The sequence below is a fragment of the Trachypithecus francoisi genome, unplaced genomic scaffold (assembly GCF_009764315.1).
Source record: "Trachypithecus francoisi isolate TF-2019V2 unplaced genomic scaffold, Tfra_2.0 Lachesis_group3, whole genome shotgun sequence".
Classification (NCBI taxonomy): domain Eukaryota; kingdom Metazoa; phylum Chordata; class Mammalia; order Primates; family Cercopithecidae; genus Trachypithecus; species Trachypithecus francoisi.
In genome coordinates this window covers 32,641,640-32,659,008 of record NW_022681468.1, presented here as the reverse complement: position 1 = coordinate 32,659,008, position 17,369 = coordinate 32,641,640, and the positions used below count along the sequence as shown (strand labels likewise).

The following is a 17,369-nucleotide window of genomic DNA, read 5'->3' as shown; positions in this document are numbered from 1 at the left end:
CCAGGCCTTGAACTAAACATCTGACCTAAGTGACCTCATTTGTTCCGTACAACTCTGGGAGACAGGGCCCAATGTTGATCCCGGTTTACAGAAGAGGAAACCAATACACAAAGACTTAAAGCAGCCTGCCCATAGCCCCTCAGCCACGCTGTGGAGCCGAGAGCTGACATTTAAACCCAGGAGGTCCAGCATGGTCTCCTGATCTAGCATTAAAATACCAGCTAAACTTAGCTTGCGCCAGGCTGTCTACACACATTTACTCATTTATCAGAAAGCACAGAGCTAAGCCCTTGCGCTCTGGAGCCAGGCTACCTGGATTCATGTCTGGGCTCTGCTGAGTCTCAGTAGCATGACTCGGACAGAAAGCCAACCTCATTTGTAAATGGGGATAAAAATCCAATGTAGCTTATAGGGTTGTTGTGAAGATTAAAAATTAACAATATGAAGTACTTAGAATCATACCTGGCGCACAGTAAGAGCTATTGAGTTCATACTATTCATCCCCAAAACCAATTCTATATAGATTGTTATACCCATTTTATGGATGAGGCCCTGTGGCTAGAAAAGGGCCAGTCACTTGCCCCAGGACACAGAGCTGGGACTCAAACATGTCTCCAGGGATCTGGTGCCAGAATCCAAAGTACATGCTCTTACTATCGAGCCTTGCTGCTGGGGGCAGGAGTGAGAGAGTAACTTGCCTGCCCCCTCCTCGACAGCTGCAGGGATTCTCTTCTGTCCTCCCCAAAGCAGCCCCAGCCCCTGTGCGTCTAGGCTGAGATAAAATGAGAAGTCTAGGGAGTATTCAAATCCCCTTCCCCAGTTGGGGTAGGGTTGGGCAGGAGCCAGTCTGGGAAGAATGGACAGTCTTCCAAAAGCTGCAACTATAAACAGGACACTGTCACTCCACACCCTCCAGTTCTTCCCCTCTGCTGGGCAGGGCCCGGCAGGCTGCAGTCAGCTGCCTCCACAAATACATAAACACATAAATCCCAAGAGAGAGAGCTGGCAAAGCCACAGAAGGAAAGGCAGATACCAAGACTGGAGGAGGATTCGGCGGCCCAGCTCTAGCCCCCACCAAGGTGGAAGGAGGGGCTGGGCTTCCAGCAATGGGCACCTGCAGATCAGGGTGGAAGGAGGGCAGGCCTGGGAGACGGACTGGTGTGTGGCAGTGACCTGGGATTGATTCTGCTAGAGGGAAGAGAGGGCAACTGAGCAGGAGCCAGCACTCCCTGCGCATGGGCAGTGGGTTGGGCCCGCAGATATCCGGGAGAGACTGAGTCTCCCCGTGGTTCTGGCACTAGACTTTACCCTTGGCAGTGGGGGATGTCGGCCCCCATCTCTCACCAGCCCAGGAAGGCATCCCTTCATGTGTGAAACTGCTAGGACAGAATCATGAACATTCCCCAACATTGGCAGTCTCTGCCCCAGCCAGGAGGGCAGCTGTTGGGAGAGGAGAGGGAGGTGCAGAGCCACAGGGGTGGGGGAGAGCCAGCTGATGGGGTGTGGAGCCAAGAGTCCCCCCTTCTGCAGAGCTCTGGACAAAGCCATCCAGTGCCAACACCCCACCGCCCGCCTGCGTGGTTCTCATTAGGCTTATTAGCAGCCAAATAGCAACAAGCAAACAGCACAGGGACCAGTTAATGAGCACACAGCCCTGCTGCGGGCGAGTCAACTTCAAGTGGGAGAGGCTGTTGCCCACTGGCAACCCCCTCCAGGAGAGTTGCTGGCCTGTGTGCCTGGGTCAGGGTGGGTGACCAGGGGGCAGCAGGGTGAGAGAGACAGGGAGGGAAATACTGGGGGGAGAAGGTACTGGCAGCATCCTGCCTCAGCATCCTGGTGCAGCACCCGCCGGGGTACGAGGATACCCCCACACACATGCGCTGGTACTATAACAATATGCAAACTCACTCAACCTTGAGTTTCTAGGGTTGAAACCCAGTTTGGCAGAGAATAACGCTGGAACATCACTAGCAAGTTAGGAAACTGAGAACTTCCAGGGTTGGAGGGCCCAAGTGAGACCTATGCCCAGACCCCTCAGGCAGCTAGGGAGAAGCCCACCCCCTATGAAGCCACCCGCTGCAGCTTCAGCTGAAACCTCAGCAACACTCTCCATCAGCCAATGCTGCCTCCCAGCAAAGGCTACGCTCTCTCGAACATACCAACCCTTTTCCCCACCTCCAAGTCCCAATCTCTCCTGCCCAGGCCTCCTGAGTCCTGAAAGGCCCTGCTACTCAAAGTGTGGTCCCTGGGCCAGCAGCATCAGCGTTCCTGGGGCTGGTTAGAAACACAGAATATCTGCCCCACCCCAGATCTGCTGAATCAGAATCTTCTCTTTGATGTGATTCCCAGAGGACTGGGGGAACATTCAAGTTTGAGGAGGGCCCCCAAGGCAGATCTCCCTATGACTGACCCCCAACTCTGCTCAGTGATTTTTGGCTACACCTAGAATCACCTGGGATGCTGTTTAAAAAATAACAGTGCCAGACCCCAGCCCCAGAGCTTCTGCTTAGCATAAAGCCACCTGGCCACCCACATCCCTGGCTTCCCTACCCAGAGGAGTTGCTCAAAGCTGATTTTGAGTCTCAGGTTCTTTTCCAATGAGCTGTGTGGCCTTGAGCAAGTCACCACCTCTCTGAGGCTCACTTTCTTTTTCTTTAAAATTATGAGGGGCTGGGCGTGGTGGCTCACACCTGTAAGCCCAGCACTTTAGGAGGCTGAGGTGGGAGGATCACTTGAGGCCAGGAATCTGAGACCAGCCTAGCCAACGTGGTAAAAACCTGTCTTTACAAACAAAACAAAACAAAACAAAAAACAAAACCCACAAAAATCAGCCAGGCATGGTGGTAGGTGCCTGTAACACGAGCTACTTAGGAGGCTGAGGCAGGAGAATCACTTGAACCTGGGAGGCGGAGGTTGCAGTGAGCCGAGATTGTGCCACTCCACTCCAGCCTGGGCAACAGAGTGAGACTCTGTTTCAAAAAATAAATTTAAAAATTTAAAAGTAAAAATAAAATAGTGAGGGACAAGGGTTTCTCCCCCACCAGTGCCCCTGGCCACAGAGGGCCTGACCTCTGAGAGCCCCCACGCGTCCCGTTTCCCGGAAAAGGAAAGGGTGTTCAAGCAGATCTGCTTTGTTGTTTGTTTTTGAGTTTTTGGCTCTGGTTCTGTTATCTGGAGGTCCTAGAAGGGACCGAAGATTCTGCCTGAGCTACATATTCAGACAGGCAGAGAGGGTTAGGGCCATGAGGCCTGAGGCAGAAGCCAAGAGCTTGGTAAACCCGCATGTCCAGCCTCGAGGGAATGGGAGCAACCCCATTGCATCCTGTATCCTGTCAAGTAGGGTGTCAGGATAACCACGTTATCCTACGTTGTCATAGAACTACATATGATGTTCCTAGACAAGGGCATCCATTGTGCTGGGAACATCATATGTTTTGTCACATACCTGGACTATTAACTGTGACGCCCTCCTACTGAGAAGGGCCTGGGACTGGTCTTTGAAGGAAGGGAGCTGTTGAGACTGAGGTTTTGCAGCCAGGCTTGGGACTGGCAGAGGCAGGGGCAGCCACCTGAAGGACAGTCAGGCAGAGTTCCTGGGGAGCTGATGTGGACCCAAGAGGGGCCTGTGGGAGGAAGGAGAAAGATCCAAGGGGATCCCTCAAACTCCCATATCTGCTATGGTCTGTGGGGATTCCACACTCTGGAATGCCCAGCCCCCTCTGGTGTCGGGAGGGAATGAAGCCCAGGAGATCGGAGCCTGGAGTTCTGGAGTCAGTCTGCCCAGGTCCAGTCCGAGCTCAGCACTTGCAGCAGCGGAGCTTGGCCATGTTTCCCAAGCAACCCGAGCCTCAGCTTCCTCATCTGTAAGCCACGATGATAAGCATACACCTACTTCATAAGATGACTGACAGGTCAAACTAAGGTAACGCATGTGAAGAGCTTAGTGCAGTGTTGGGCACTAGTACGTACTCAGTTGTTAGCTAATAGTAGCAGTAGCAGTAGCAGTGACAGCAATAGTACCATCACCTCCAGTTCACAGATGCAGAAAGTGAGGCCCAAAAATGAAGGTGAGATACCTGGCAGCAGGGTACAGGTATTAAGAAGAAGGACCCTGGAGTCAGGTTGTCTGGATTCAAAGCCTAGCTCTGCACTTCCTGACCATGACCATGTGACCTTAGACAAGTTACCCAACTGTGTTTCGCATTCCTCATCCAGCCGCCACAGAGGATGTTTAAAGTGCACCCTGCACCAAGTGAGTGCTATGAAGGTACTGGCTCCTGTTGTTGTTAATGCCCTTGATACCATCAGTGGAAGAGGCTCGGGCATGGAGGCTCTGGCTCTTCCCAACTCACTCCTACGTTTCCACAAAATAAGATGGCTTTTCTCTCCTTCGAGCCAGACTGCCAGACATCAGAGCAGTCCAAGGGGAGACGGCTCCAGGCATGGGTCAGAGAGTGTCATCTGACCATCTGGCAGAGTCCTTATCAGAGGCCAGGTCATTGGGCCAGGGGCCAGGGCAGAGGTGGATTCTCATCCCATGAATGGTGCCCTTGGAAATGTGGGATGCAGAGGCTCTGGGCCAAGCACGTTCCGCAGAACACAGGTGCGGACGGGCTCCTGAGACTCTGCCGGCAGTGTGAGTGGGGCCAACACAGTAGGGCAGCAGGAGGGAATGCAGGAAGCTTTGAAAATACGAGCAGTGATTTCATTTGAGAAGCTGTGTCCAGCTGGAGGCATTTTTTTTTTTTTTTTCTTTTTGGAAAGGAGACTCGCTGTGTCACCCAGACTGGAGTGCAGTGGCATGATCTTGGCTCACCACAACCTCTGCTTCCCAGGTCCAAGCGATTCTCCTGCATCAGCCTCCCGAGTAGTTGGGATTACAGGCGCCCAACACCACGCACGGCTAATTTTGTATTTTCAGAAGAGACAGGGTTTTGCCATCTTGACCAGGCTGGTCTTCAACTCTCAACCTCAAGTGATCCACCCACCTTGGCCTCCCAAACTGGGATTACAGGCGTGAGCCACCACTCCCAGCCCCAACTGGAGGCATTTTTAAACCTCCTCCCTTCCACTGGATATTGCCTCCACTTTAAAGAGGGGCTGCATCTTCAGGACGCAGACTAGGAAAGACGCTTCTGCCCCAGGTTCTGGAGTCCCTAAGCTTGACCTGCCCCGGGAATAGGGTGGGGAATGGCACTCCACGTCTCATACAGCGGAGTGTCTGCTACTTGTGGAGGCACTCACGTTTGATACAGTGGTTGGTGCTGTTTGCTGTTGTCCATCCTGGGCAGCACTGTCCCCCGCAGACGTTCCTCCTGTGGAGTCACCAAAACAGAGTTAACAAAAGGATGCTCAGAGCTGGGGACTATTCACAGCTCTTCCCACAGTCCCACCTTCTACAGGAAAGGCCTGGGGGAACACGGAGAGGCTGGGAAGGCTGTCCCCATTCTACGTGCAAATCTAAGATTGAATCCTGACTCTGCCATTCTCTGCATGTCCCTGGGAAACCTCACTCTCTCCATCTGTACAATGGAGATAACAATAGCTGCTTAATTGGGTTGTTATGATGGTTAAACGAGGTGAGAATGTTTAACATCTGACATAAAGAAGGCAGTCCACTGGGGCAACAATGACAGTGATCCTAAAGCTAATAAACAAGCCAGTTCAGAGAGGTTCAGTGACTTGCCAATTCCACACAGCAGGTAAGTGCCTGAGCCTCATTCAAACCTGGGTTGGCCCAACTCTAAGCCACGCTCCAACTCTACATTGCCTCTCACAAAACAAATAAACAAACAAAACACCAAGGTCCTTGCCCTACAAATGCTGACGATCCAAGGGAAGCTGGAAGACACACATTAAACAGTCTCGGCCGGGCACGGTGGCTCAAGCCTGTAATCCCAGCACTTTGGGAGGCCGAGACGGGCGGATCACGAGGTCAGGAGATCGAGACCATCCTGGCTAACACGGTGAAACTCCGTCTCTACTAAAAAAAATACAAAAACTAGCCAGGCGAGGTGGCGGGCGCCTGTAGTCCCAGCTCCTCGGGAGGCTGAGGCAGGAGAATGGCGTAAACCCGGGAGGCGGAGCTTGCAGTGAGCTGAGATCCGGCCACTGCACTCCAGTCTGGGCGACAGAGGGAGACTCTGCCTCAGAAAAAAAAACCCAAAAAAACAGTCTCAAGGTCATATGCGGTGTCACCTGCCAACAAATGCACACTGAGGAGTCTCAGCCCCCAGCAGTCTGGTGCATGGGAAGGCGGAGCCCTGAGTGGTCACTGAAGGAAGTGGGCTCTAGAATTCCTGCTTATGAGGGGTTTACGAGGTGGCAAGCTGGTAGGAGGATGGGGCTGGGGATGTGGGTTAAGCTGCCTCTGCACAATTTTTATTTGAGAGACAAACAGGAATTACTCTATAGAGAAATAGAGTTCTTCCCTCAGCTACTCCTTTTTTTTTGAGTCTCTCTATATGGCCCAGGCTGGAGTGCAATGTCACAATCTCGGTTCATGGCAACCTTGGTCCTGCCACCATGCTAATTTTAAAATTATTTTTAATAGAGACAGGGTTTCATCATGTTTGCCAGGGTGGTCTCAAACTCCTGACCTCAGGTGATCCACCCACCTCAGCCTCCCAAAGTGCTGGGATTATAGGTGTGAGCTACTGTGCCCAGCCCTTCAGCTACTCCTTGATGTTGGCTCTGAGGGACCCGCATGAGACACTGATGTCCAGTGCTGGGGCACTCACTCAGCTCCCCAGACTTTGTTTCCAGGTGTTTGGTGCACTCCAGCAGCACCAGCAGTTTCCACCCGGCCCTGACTCCGCAGCTAAAGACCCACATGCCTAGACCAGGGCGAATCCCTAGAAGGGCTTCTCCTGAAGACCTCTAGGGAGCGACTCCTTGGCAGGCTGGGCCTGGCTCTGGCTTCCATCCTTATCATCAGAAATCGTCACTGGGTGCTGGAACTGGAGGGTGAGAGGGGAGGGAGAAGTACAGAGGTTGGACAGGCAAAGGACAGAGCAGGGCGGCCGCTCCTGTGATCTCTGCGGCCAGCATGGCGACATCTGGTCCCACTTAGGAGTTTGTTTGACATTTGAGTGGACCCCAAAGCTTATGTGGTTTTTGGAGTCTTATGAAGAATTCAAAATAAATTCCTGCAGCTTGAAAAAGCAGAGGCCCATTCCTGGCCCTTTGGCCCAAAGTTGTGGGGCACTGCCTCCCTCCCAGGGAGCTCCCAGAATGTCCTGCCAGCCAAGAGTTGTGCCACTCGGGCCACCTCAAAGCCTCTCTGGGTGACCACCTTTAGCAGCTTCCTGGCTGCATCAGGGCCTATGTCACTGGGGTCAGGGAAAGGGCTGCTTGTCAGACCCAGAGTTTCTGGGGTTGTGCCCCAGTGGAAGGGGAAACTACATACCCACTTGTATGTCACTACCCCTTGTGGTGGTGACAAGACCTCTTGTGGGGCTAGGAGGGCTCTGAGAGGAAACAGATTCTGTGCCCTGGGAATTTTCTAAGAACTAGGGCCTGTGGGAACCCAGACAGCACGGACGCAGGAGCCTGCCTGGCTGGGAGGTCATGGCATGGAGCCCAGCCCAAGGAGGCCCCCTGAGCCAGCCGTCACCCCAGCTGCCCTCAGGATGGCTTTGCAGCTGACTGTGGGAGGGCAGGGGCCAGCTCTGCTTTGCCTGCGGAGTAGGCCCTAAGGGATATACGGCCACAGGGAGGATTGGCCAGAATCAAAGGCTGCCAGGCAGAGAGGCCAGGCTGGGGCTGGTAGGGCACTCAGGAGAGATTCAGGTCCCCAAGGAGAGACTCTGAGGATCCCTACAGGCCAATACTAAAGTCTTGGGTGCAGGCCCAGGGAAGTGACCAGCTGGGAATTGTCAGTTCAGTGGGCTCTGGCTAGCAGAGAGAGCAAATGAGCCTGAACAGCTGGGATATACAATTCAATCGCTCTGGCTCCCTAGAAGGTACCTCTCAGAGATCATCTGAGTTCAGTCTTCCAGTTGACACCACTCAGCACACATTAGCCCAGTATCCAGCATCACTGTAGCGGACACATCTGGCTAGCAGTCTGGGAGAGCTGCTATTCCACCTGGGCCAAATCTGATCACACTAGCCCTTTGTTAAAAACCTCCCACAGCTCTCCATTGGCCTCTACAAGGTCACCTGGCACCCACGTGCCTACTTGCCTGTGCAGTCTAATTGACCCCATCACCCCCACCTTGTATCCACAACCATCCACAGCCAAGGCTTTGCTCTTCCAAGGATGCAAGGTTTGTTGCTCCCTAGTTGCCTGATGGATTTCACTTTCATGCCTTTGCCTGGGCTGTTCTCTCTGCCTAGAATGCCTTCCCTCTCTGATCTACTGATGGAAATCCTTTGCATACTCCAAGACTTCCAGATCAGATACTACCTTCTTTATATAAAACCTCCCCTGGGCCAGGCAAGGTGGCTCACACCTGTAATCCTAGCACTTTAGGAGTCTGAGGCGGGTGGACCATGAGGTCCGGAAATCGAGACCATCCTGGCCAACATGGTGAAACCCTGTCTCTACTAAAAATTAGCTGGGTGTGGTGGCGTGCACCTGTAGTTCAGCTACTCAGGAGGCTGACGCAGAAGAATCGCTTGAACCCAGGAGGAGGAGGTTGCAGTGAGCTGAGATTGTGCCACTGCACTACAGTTTGGCCACAGAGCGAGACTCCGTCTCAAAAAACTCACAAAACAAACAAACAAACAAAAAACCCACCTGCTCTGATATCATCTACCCAGCGTTCCCTCATTCTCCATCTGCATCTGCTAGGATCATTTAGTACTGCCTGTTTCAGGTCATTGGTTGTATCTCCGTCTTGGGTATCTAGAGATTTCTTTCTTATTTCTCCTTGTGCCTCTAGAGTCTAACACAGTGCCCAACACATGGTATACAATTAATACTTCTTTGTTTCATTTAATCTGGAGTTTCACAAAAAGTGGGATGAGCCACACTGAGGGTAGGAAAGGCATTTTAGGTTTACAGATCACAACATTCAACAGTGAGTTACATGGTGAGAAAGTGATTCTCTTTTCGGTGATCCTTCTAACCTAATTATGTCAGTGAAAAAGGCCAGGTCCTCCCCTCAACACATGCTAGTCCCCCTTTCCAACAGAGAGAACTTGCCACAGAGTTGAGCTTCCTAAGATAATGAATGATGTCTGACTAGAACTTAAGAACATTTTGTTTTCATTTCAATTTTCCTACAATTACCTTCTCTTTATAACAAGTGGTACTGCTTTCAACTTATAATGATACAAAGTTTCCTTTCAGTTATGAATTTATTTATGGAGAAAAATGAGTCAAACATTGTAATAGCAAAAAAATGTAATTCAACTAAATGTCCAAAAACAAGAGGATGGATAAACTGTGGTAATATTCAGACAAAGGAATAATATACAGCAGTTAAAATGAATAAACTTGGGCTAATTATATTAATATGGTTAAATCTCAAAAATCTAATGAGGAGGAGAAAACAAATTGCAGAAGAATAATGAAATATGATATCACTTATCTAAGTTTAAAATATGCAAAACAACATTGTATATTTTGTGGATACATATATCTATAGTAATATTGTAAAAACATCTATTGGAATTAATCAAATTCAGGGTAGTGATCAACTCTGGGGAGGGAAAGAGAAATTTATAGAGGAAATTTCAACTAAAAAACTGGAATCAAAATATGCCAACATATTAAGGTTTGATAAAACTAGACTATAAGTTATATTATTTTCAATACCTTTTAGTGCATTTGTAAAACTTCATAATATACTTTAAAACAGATAAAACACAAAATCCTGTTATTTAACAGAATATAAAGTTAAAGAAAAATAATAGGCCGGGCGCGGTGGCTCAAGCCTGTAATCCCAGCACTTTGGGAGGCCGAGACGGGCGGATCACGAGGTCAGGAGATCGAGACCATCCTGGCTAACACGGTGAAACCCCGTCTCTACTAAAAATACAAAAACTAGCCGGGCGAGGTGGCGGGCGCCTGTAGTCCCAGCTACTTGGGAGGCTGAGGCAGGAGAATGGCGTAAACCCGGGAGGCGGAGCTTGCAGTGAGCTGAGATCCGGCCACTGCACTCCAGTCCGGGCGACAAAGCGAGACTCCACCTCAAAAAAAAAAAAAAAAAAAAAAAGAAAAATAATAACAGAACAAGAGGGAAAGGTAGAGAAAAATATTATACAGGTGGTATGCTGTGAGGTTGGTTCAAGAAACCCTGTAGAGGCTGGGGTGGTGGCTCACACCTGTAATCCCAGCACTTTGGGAGGCCAAGGTGGGTGTAGTGCTTAAGGTCAGGAGTTTGAGACTAGCCTGGCCAACATGGTGAAACCCCATCTCTCCTAAAAATACAAAAAATTAGCCGGGTGTGGTGGCACGCGCCCATAATCCCAGTTACTCAGGAGGTTGAGGCACGAGACTCGCTTGAGCCTCAGGCGTGGAGGTTGCAGTGAACCGAAATCATGCCATTGCACTCCAGCCTGGGTGACAGGGCAAGAGACTCCATCTCAAAAAGAAAAAAAAAAGAAAAGAAAAAGAAACCCTGTAGACTGTAAATTTCATTAGTGTAGGGATGGTGTCCACTCTGGTCACTGCTGTATCCTAGATACCTAGCATCAAGCCTGGCACAAACTTAATAAATCTTTATTATGTGCAATAAATCCTCACTACATTGAAAGTTCCATGAGGACAGAGTCTGCCTGTCTTGGTCACTGCTATATCCTCAGGATCCAGTATAGGGCCTGGGTATAGATGTCCTTCCAAAATATTTGTTGAATAAATGAAGAAGCTCCAGTAGTAGTTGTGCAGTTCCAAGATTCACCAGCAGGTGGCACTTGGTCCCTGGCTGTCTGCAGCTCACAAGGCAATGAATGGCCAGCCTGATCAGCCTGACTAGAAGCCATTAACCAGAATGGACCAGGGTGGAGGAAGAGAATAAACAAGATGACCACTCAGGGTCTCCCCAGCTGACATGGAGTGGCTGACTGGAGTGTCAGGGAACCCACTCTCTATTAAAGCTGAAGAAGACAATCTGGGGGAGGAGCCTGACCAGTGTGTCATGTGATGTGTGCACCTGTGTACAGCAGGTGGCACCCAGCCCATGTCTTCACATGCCTATTCACATGCACCAGCCTTGTGGTGGTGACAATTTGCTTTGCTCATCACCACATCATTTCATGACTTCTAACAGTGCACCCTCCAGTCCCCACGCTCCACTTCACCTTCCCCCGCACCTCACCTGCACCTGAATGCCTGCAGTACAGCTCCTCCCTGCTCCAGCCCAAGCTATGTCTCTGGGTTCCCCTACACCAGACCTGCAGCGCTACCCCTGGGCCAGTGCCAACAGTAAAAAGCCCTTGTCCTTGGGCAGTGCTACACCTGCATGCCACCCTCACCTCCAGGCCCCCCTCCTGCCACCTCCCCTCTGCTTCCCCACATGCTGCCCACAGAGTCCCAGGGACCCCAGGTCGCCCCACTCCTTTGCACTTAACAGGAGCCTTCCAGTACTAGAAAGCATCTATTCATTTCTTCAACGTGATATTAAGTAATTGGGTTGCTCTCTCAGCAGGAACAATGCCTTGGACTCTGGACCTCCATCCCCTTTCCCATGCTCTGCATGCAGGATCCTTAGAAGCATGCATTCACTTGCACAGATCAGGAAAGGAAAACGCTGAAACACAGCAGGTGCTTTCCACTAATACTTGTTGAATGATCCTATGTGTAAGCGACTTGGCAGTGCATGGATCTACTCTCTGCCTGCTTGAAGCTGGGCCTTCCACGGGCGGCAGGGAGTTCATCCACTCATTCAACAGATACCTAGAGAATACCAACTAGTGCAGGCACTATTCTGGGCACAAGAGACACAAATGGACACAATGGAGTCCCTGTTTGCATAGAGCTTGCATTAGTGTGGGCTGAGAGGCCAGGCCATAAACACATAAATAGGAATATAACATATCAGATAGAATAAGTACTAGGAAAAAACAAAGCAGGGTGAAGGGAGAAAGAGGATGGGGCAGGCGTGGCCAAAGGCCACTCTGAGCATAAATCTAAAAGAGACAGAGCATGAATCCTGCTTTATGAGAAGAGCGCTCCAGCCAAGGAAAACAGAGAGCGCCAAGGGTGTGAAGCGTAAGATCCTTGGAGTAGGACTCGGGGTACAAGTGTCTTTCATGCTGTTCCCCAGGACTAAACCCAACTGGCAAATCGGGCCCAGGCAAAGAGAGGCTGCCAAAGCCCTTCCCAGACTTCTCGATGGTGGCCCCGCCCAGCCCCTCACTGTCCAGGGCTCAGTGCCCTCCATTCCAGAGGCACCTGTCATACCCCGGCAAGGTGGAGAGCGCCCGCAGCCATGATAATCCGATTGGGGAAGGGGATTGCTGGGGCGTCTTCTCACTCTGCGACGGCGCCCGCAGCGGGCCGGGGGTGGTACCCAGGGGGAGCAAAAAAGTAAATTGCAGGGTTGTGGGGTGGCTTAGCCCTGCAACGCACGCAAATTGTGCTTACACCTAGAGGCACGAGAGCGCACTGATCCAATTCTCCACGCGCCCACTGTGTTGCAGCCTCATCGGGACACGCTTCCCGCCCAAAGTGCCCAGAGCTCACGCCCGCGCCCGCATCCAGCCCTCAGTCTGCGCAGGCCGACCCACGCCCCAATCCACACACTTGTCCCGACGCACCAGCTTCGCTGCCAGCTCCCTTCCCGGAGACGCATCTACCTTCTCGCCATGGGGCCCCAGACACCTCCGCCCACCCGCGCCCTGAGCCGGCTCAACCTCCCCTGGGCCTCAAGAGCCTGGAGCGCCCACCCCACTGCCCTCTCCCCGCTGCCTCGCGGATCCCGGCAGCGCTGCAAGCGTCTACAAGAGCTCGTTAGTTGCAGGCAGGAGGAGCGCGGGCGAGTGGAGAGGCGCCTTGCGAAAGGATTTAACGTCGGGGCTCCGAGCGAGTTGCTAAGAAAGGATTAGGATGAGGATCTATCTTTGCCTTAAACTCTTCGAAAGCGGATCAAATCTTCCAGTCCCGACTTTGGAACCTCGGGGCTGTTTCCCGAAGTACTAAAGGCAGAGGGACGAGGGCATGAGTCCGGCGCCCTCTCCTCTCGCCTGCACGCCCCTCCACAAATGAGCTCTGGCTCCCCTCTGCACCCTCCAAACTTCCCTCTCCCATGCTCACCCCGTGAGCCGCCCTCGCGGCGGGGTTGGGGGCGCAGCCCCGGACCGCTGTGGGATCCCCAGGCGTGGGAGAGCCGGCGCGGCCCGGGCCCGGGGTGCCGGCTGCTGCTGGCCCAGGGGAGTGCTTCTCCGGGTCTGCGCAGGTGGCTGGACACGCCGCGACTGCTGCGCGCGGGACGACCTCCTGGCCTCAGTCTCGGTGGGCCTCCTGGGGATCCCCCAGCCCAGCTGGGCCCGCTCCACGGGCGGCAAGTCCCCGACAGGCGCGTCCTGCTCCCGGAACAGACTGTACACTTTGGCTGCAGCCGCTGCCGGGTAGCTGCCCCCAGGACGCCGCAGTCGATTCGCGTCTCCGCCAGCCGGCTCGTATCTCCCTACGGGGTCCCTTTGGGCATGACCCGCGCCCACGAAGAGAGCCAGGGTGAGCGGCAAGAAGCCTCTCCAAGGGTTCCGCAGGGCGCGCCCGGGGCTGCGGGCTTTGGTCCGCGGCCTCATGGCGCGGGGGCGGCTGGAGAGTGGAGCGCGCGGGCTCCGCGAAGAGCTTTGTGGTCGGCGCGCTGGACGCCCGCGGGCTGTTCTGCGGGCCCCGCCCGGCGGCCCGCTTCTCTGAGTCTAGGGGGCCCTGAAGCGGCCGACTGGGGGCCCGGTTCTCCGCGGAGCGAGGGCTGCGCGCCCCGAGCCTCGAGTCAGCGCTCCTACTCCAGCTGGGCTCTTACTGTTGCCGCACCTTCGCGCCTCCTCCCCGCGCCTGCAGCCGTCTGAAGGGGACCCGGACGGTTTTATTTTTGGAAACCTCCCCCGGCTTTTTCGTCTCTTTTATCCACACCAGGCCCCCTCCTCGGAGGGACAGCTCAGCCCCCTCATTACGGGAGAGGGAGCGAGGAATTCCAGCAACACCCACTTTGGCACCGGGAAGCGAGCGGGCGGCGAGCGGGCGGCGAGGGGGATTAACCCGTGCGGAGCAGGGGGCGGCGCGGGGCTGACCCGGGCGCTGGTCGGGCAGATGGCGCCTGCCACGACCGGGACACCGGGCCGCCTTTCTCCTGCCCTGGGTAAGTTCGAACTGCCGATCTGCCCCGAATCCTTCTCCCGCGCCTCGCCTCAGGGACCGTCTTTGGATCGGGTGACCAGGCCACAGCCTCGCAGATCTGAAGGAGGCTGGGAGGGGCGCCGAGGTCCGCGTAATGGAGCAGGGCCGCCAGCCCCTCCGCTTGCGCCCTGGCCGTTGGGGGCGCCCTCTGCAGGGCCGGACGGAGCAGGGGTGGCGCGGGGCGCGGCGCGCGGGGCGCAGGGAGGTCCCTGGCGCGCCCCCTGGCGGAGCTGGCGGCCCCGGCGCTCCATGGCTGCAGAGCCCTGGCGCCGCCGCCCCCTTCGCTCTGGATCTCAATCCCCTCCAGTGGCACGAGGGTCACGTCTAGGCCTGAGGTGGTGATGGCTGGCGCTAGAAGAGGTGTCCTCTTCTTCTTTTTCTTTTCTTTTCTTTCTTTCTCTTTTTTTTTTTTTGAGACAGAGTTTCGCTCTTGTTGCCCAGGCTGGAGTGCAATGGTGCGATGAAGGCTCCCCACAACCTCCGCCTCCCGGATTCAAGCGATTCTCCTGCCTCAGCCTCCCAAGTAGCTGGGATTACAGGCATGCGCCACCAAGCCCGACTAATGTTGTTGTTTTTTTTTTTTAAGTACAGACAGGGTTTCCCCATGTTGGTCAGGTGGGTCTCGAACTCCCGACCGACCTCAGGTGATCCGCCCGCCTCGGCCTCCCAAAGTGCTGGGATTACAGGTGTGAGTCACTTCGCCCGGCCAAGGGGTCCTCTTTTTCACAGAGGCAAAGACAAGGAGTCTCTTGAGTAAGCCACTCAAGGAGAGCGCGTGTGAAAGAGGGGAGTGGAATCCAGGCCTCCCGCCTCTGGTTGAGTCCATTCCTGGAATCCCACTCCAGCCCCTCACTCAGAAATTACCCAGAGGGGAATTCGGTGATCCCTGATTGACCCAGTGTGTGCACTCACATCTTCTTGTGTTGGCAATGAGGTGGGCAGGGGTGTGGGAATGCTGATCGGCACCGTTTGCGTGTCCCCAGTAATCAGTACACCATTCTCACTCATGCCTCCTCCCTCTAGCCTAAAGGGTTGGATCAACAGGGCTGCCCCTGGCACATCTGTACAGCCTATTTCCCAGAGAGGCAGAGTGAAGGAGCTGGCAGGCAGGCACCAGTTCACAACCTCCCACACCACACAAAGGATGGGCCCAGGTAATACCTACTGTTGGAATAAAGCCTCGACCCCGATATTGGCCTACAAAGCCCTAACTGGCTGCCCCCGCTCTGATCTCATCTGACCTCTTGCTCTCCCTTACCCACCACACTCCACTGCCTTGGCCCTCTCTCTCTCCTTGAACAAGCCGAGTGAATGCCCCCTTCCCTCTACTGGAATGTTCCTCTCCAAGATGTTAGAGGATAGTTCCTGATCACTGCTCCTCTCAGATTAAATATCAGCTCCTGGAGTAGCCATCCCTGACCCCCATCTAGAGTAGCCCTCCCTCACCCCAGTCATCACTCTCTAACACACTACCCTGTTTCATCTTCATAAAACAGTTGACATCATCTTGTTATTGATTTGTTTGCTCATATAAATGAGTTTTTTAATGGGCTGAACCTAAAGAGGGACTATCTGGAAACTATTCCACTACTACCTCCAACCGTATTATGGTAAATTTCCCTTTCCCACCCTTAATGACATCTCAGGCAGAGTCCTTGGCTTGAGAGGTCATCCCTGCCAGACATGAGAACTGTTCTATTTCTATAATTAAGACCCATTTTCAGGCACAAAAAGTCTGCTCCTGTCCAGATCAAAACCTCATCCAAGTTAATCAATATCACATCCCATTTAATAGTCCTCCTCTCCCCGTCCCTTTGCTAGAGATCCTGCAGTGGCAAGAGTGGGGTGTGGTCTGTTTTCCTGACCTTCCTTTTCTGCTGTGGCTCCTCTTTGTCAAGATTTGGGGAGAGGTGTTAGAGGAAAAGTAGCAAAGTCTTATGTGACAGGTACCCTTGGTTGGCAGGTGCCAAGCACTGGCTTTTTCATGGGCACATATGTGGGTTCTTGGAAGGTTCTCTACAGGACCTCCACCCTGAGTTGCCATAGCAAAGCATTCTCTGGTCAACCTCTCACAGACCCTTGCATCCTCTGTCTCTCATAGGACTGTCCCACCTATGCCAGGCAAAACAATGGTGGGTTGGTTGGCTGCTCCTCACCCTGCCCCCTTCTCACCTTGCCACACAGGCCACTCCAGCCAGACTCCAAGATCAGAATTCTCCAGACAGGAAATGCACACAAGTCTCTTCATTTATGTACGTCCTCAATTCCTAAAGACATATGTTGGGTTCTTCCATGAACTGCCTTGCTGTAGTTTAATGCACCAAGTTCCTGCAACATCCAGCAACATAGTCAGCATCAGTGGGGGGACAGTTATAGGGACACAGCCTCCTCTTCTTGCAGATGACTGGTTCTCTCTGGGATCTCCCTTCATTTGGTTTGCGTTGGGGAGTGCCCTCGGGGGAAATCTCAGCCCTGCCCACAAATGCAATAGTGTTATGCTTCAGTGACTTTCTTCATCCCTTTCATTTGTAGACTGGAATTGAGGGATGTGGTTTAATTGTTGTTGAACCTGTTCTGCCTTTAGTAAGGTGTCTAGTACTTCTCTTCAGAATGCAAGAATATTTAGCCCTCATTGTTCTATCTTTGTGGCTTCAGCAGATATTCCAAGAGCAGAGGAAAAGTCCTGTTCAACAACCTATAAAATCATTTCTTGTCTGACTTCCCAAACCACAATGATAGCTCTAAAGCAATAGATATCTTGTCTGCATTGCTCACCACTGTTTCTACAGAACCTAGAACAGCCAAGAAACATGTGTGAAATGGATGGCTAACTGAATGAAGGACACAGTAATCCCATCAAATGGGGAGAGCTGGTATCATTAGACCCATTTTAAGAGAAAGGAACTGAGTTCTGGGTGGCAGCTTCTAATCCAGGTTCATGTGTTTACTGCCTTTGGGGCTGGCTCTAAAGGTGGAACCCTACCCCTTGCATTTGACCATGAATGCCCCTTAGTTCCCAGAATGCTGAGTTCTGTTCCTGGGATGCTGCTCCTTCACAGCTGTGGAAGCCCCAGGT

The 17,369-nt window shown here is 52.9% G+C and overlaps 1 protein-coding gene across 4 annotated transcripts in view; it reads right to left on the bottom strand.

Annotated features, from left to right (window-relative positions):
• LTBP2 (latent transforming growth factor beta binding protein 2) overlaps positions 1 to 14,334 on the bottom strand; it is a 115,838-nt gene extending 101,504 nt beyond the window's left edge. For 2 of the 4 annotated variants that reach the window (XM_033187441.1, XM_033187440.1), the window contains exons 1-2: positions 13,205 to 14,334; positions 5,245 to 5,315 (exon numbers count right to left, since the gene is read on the bottom strand). In XM_033187441.1, coding sequence (XP_033043332.1) covers positions 5,245 to 5,315; positions 13,205 to 13,698 — 565 coding nt within the window. In that variant the 5' untranslated portion in view covers positions 13,699 to 14,334. The remainder of the gene's footprint in view (positions 1 to 5,244; positions 5,316 to 13,204) is intronic. The other 2 variants (XM_033187438.1, XM_033187439.1) reach the window with 1 other exon arrangement.
• Between the last annotated feature and the right edge of the window lie 3,035 nt (positions 14,335 to 17,369).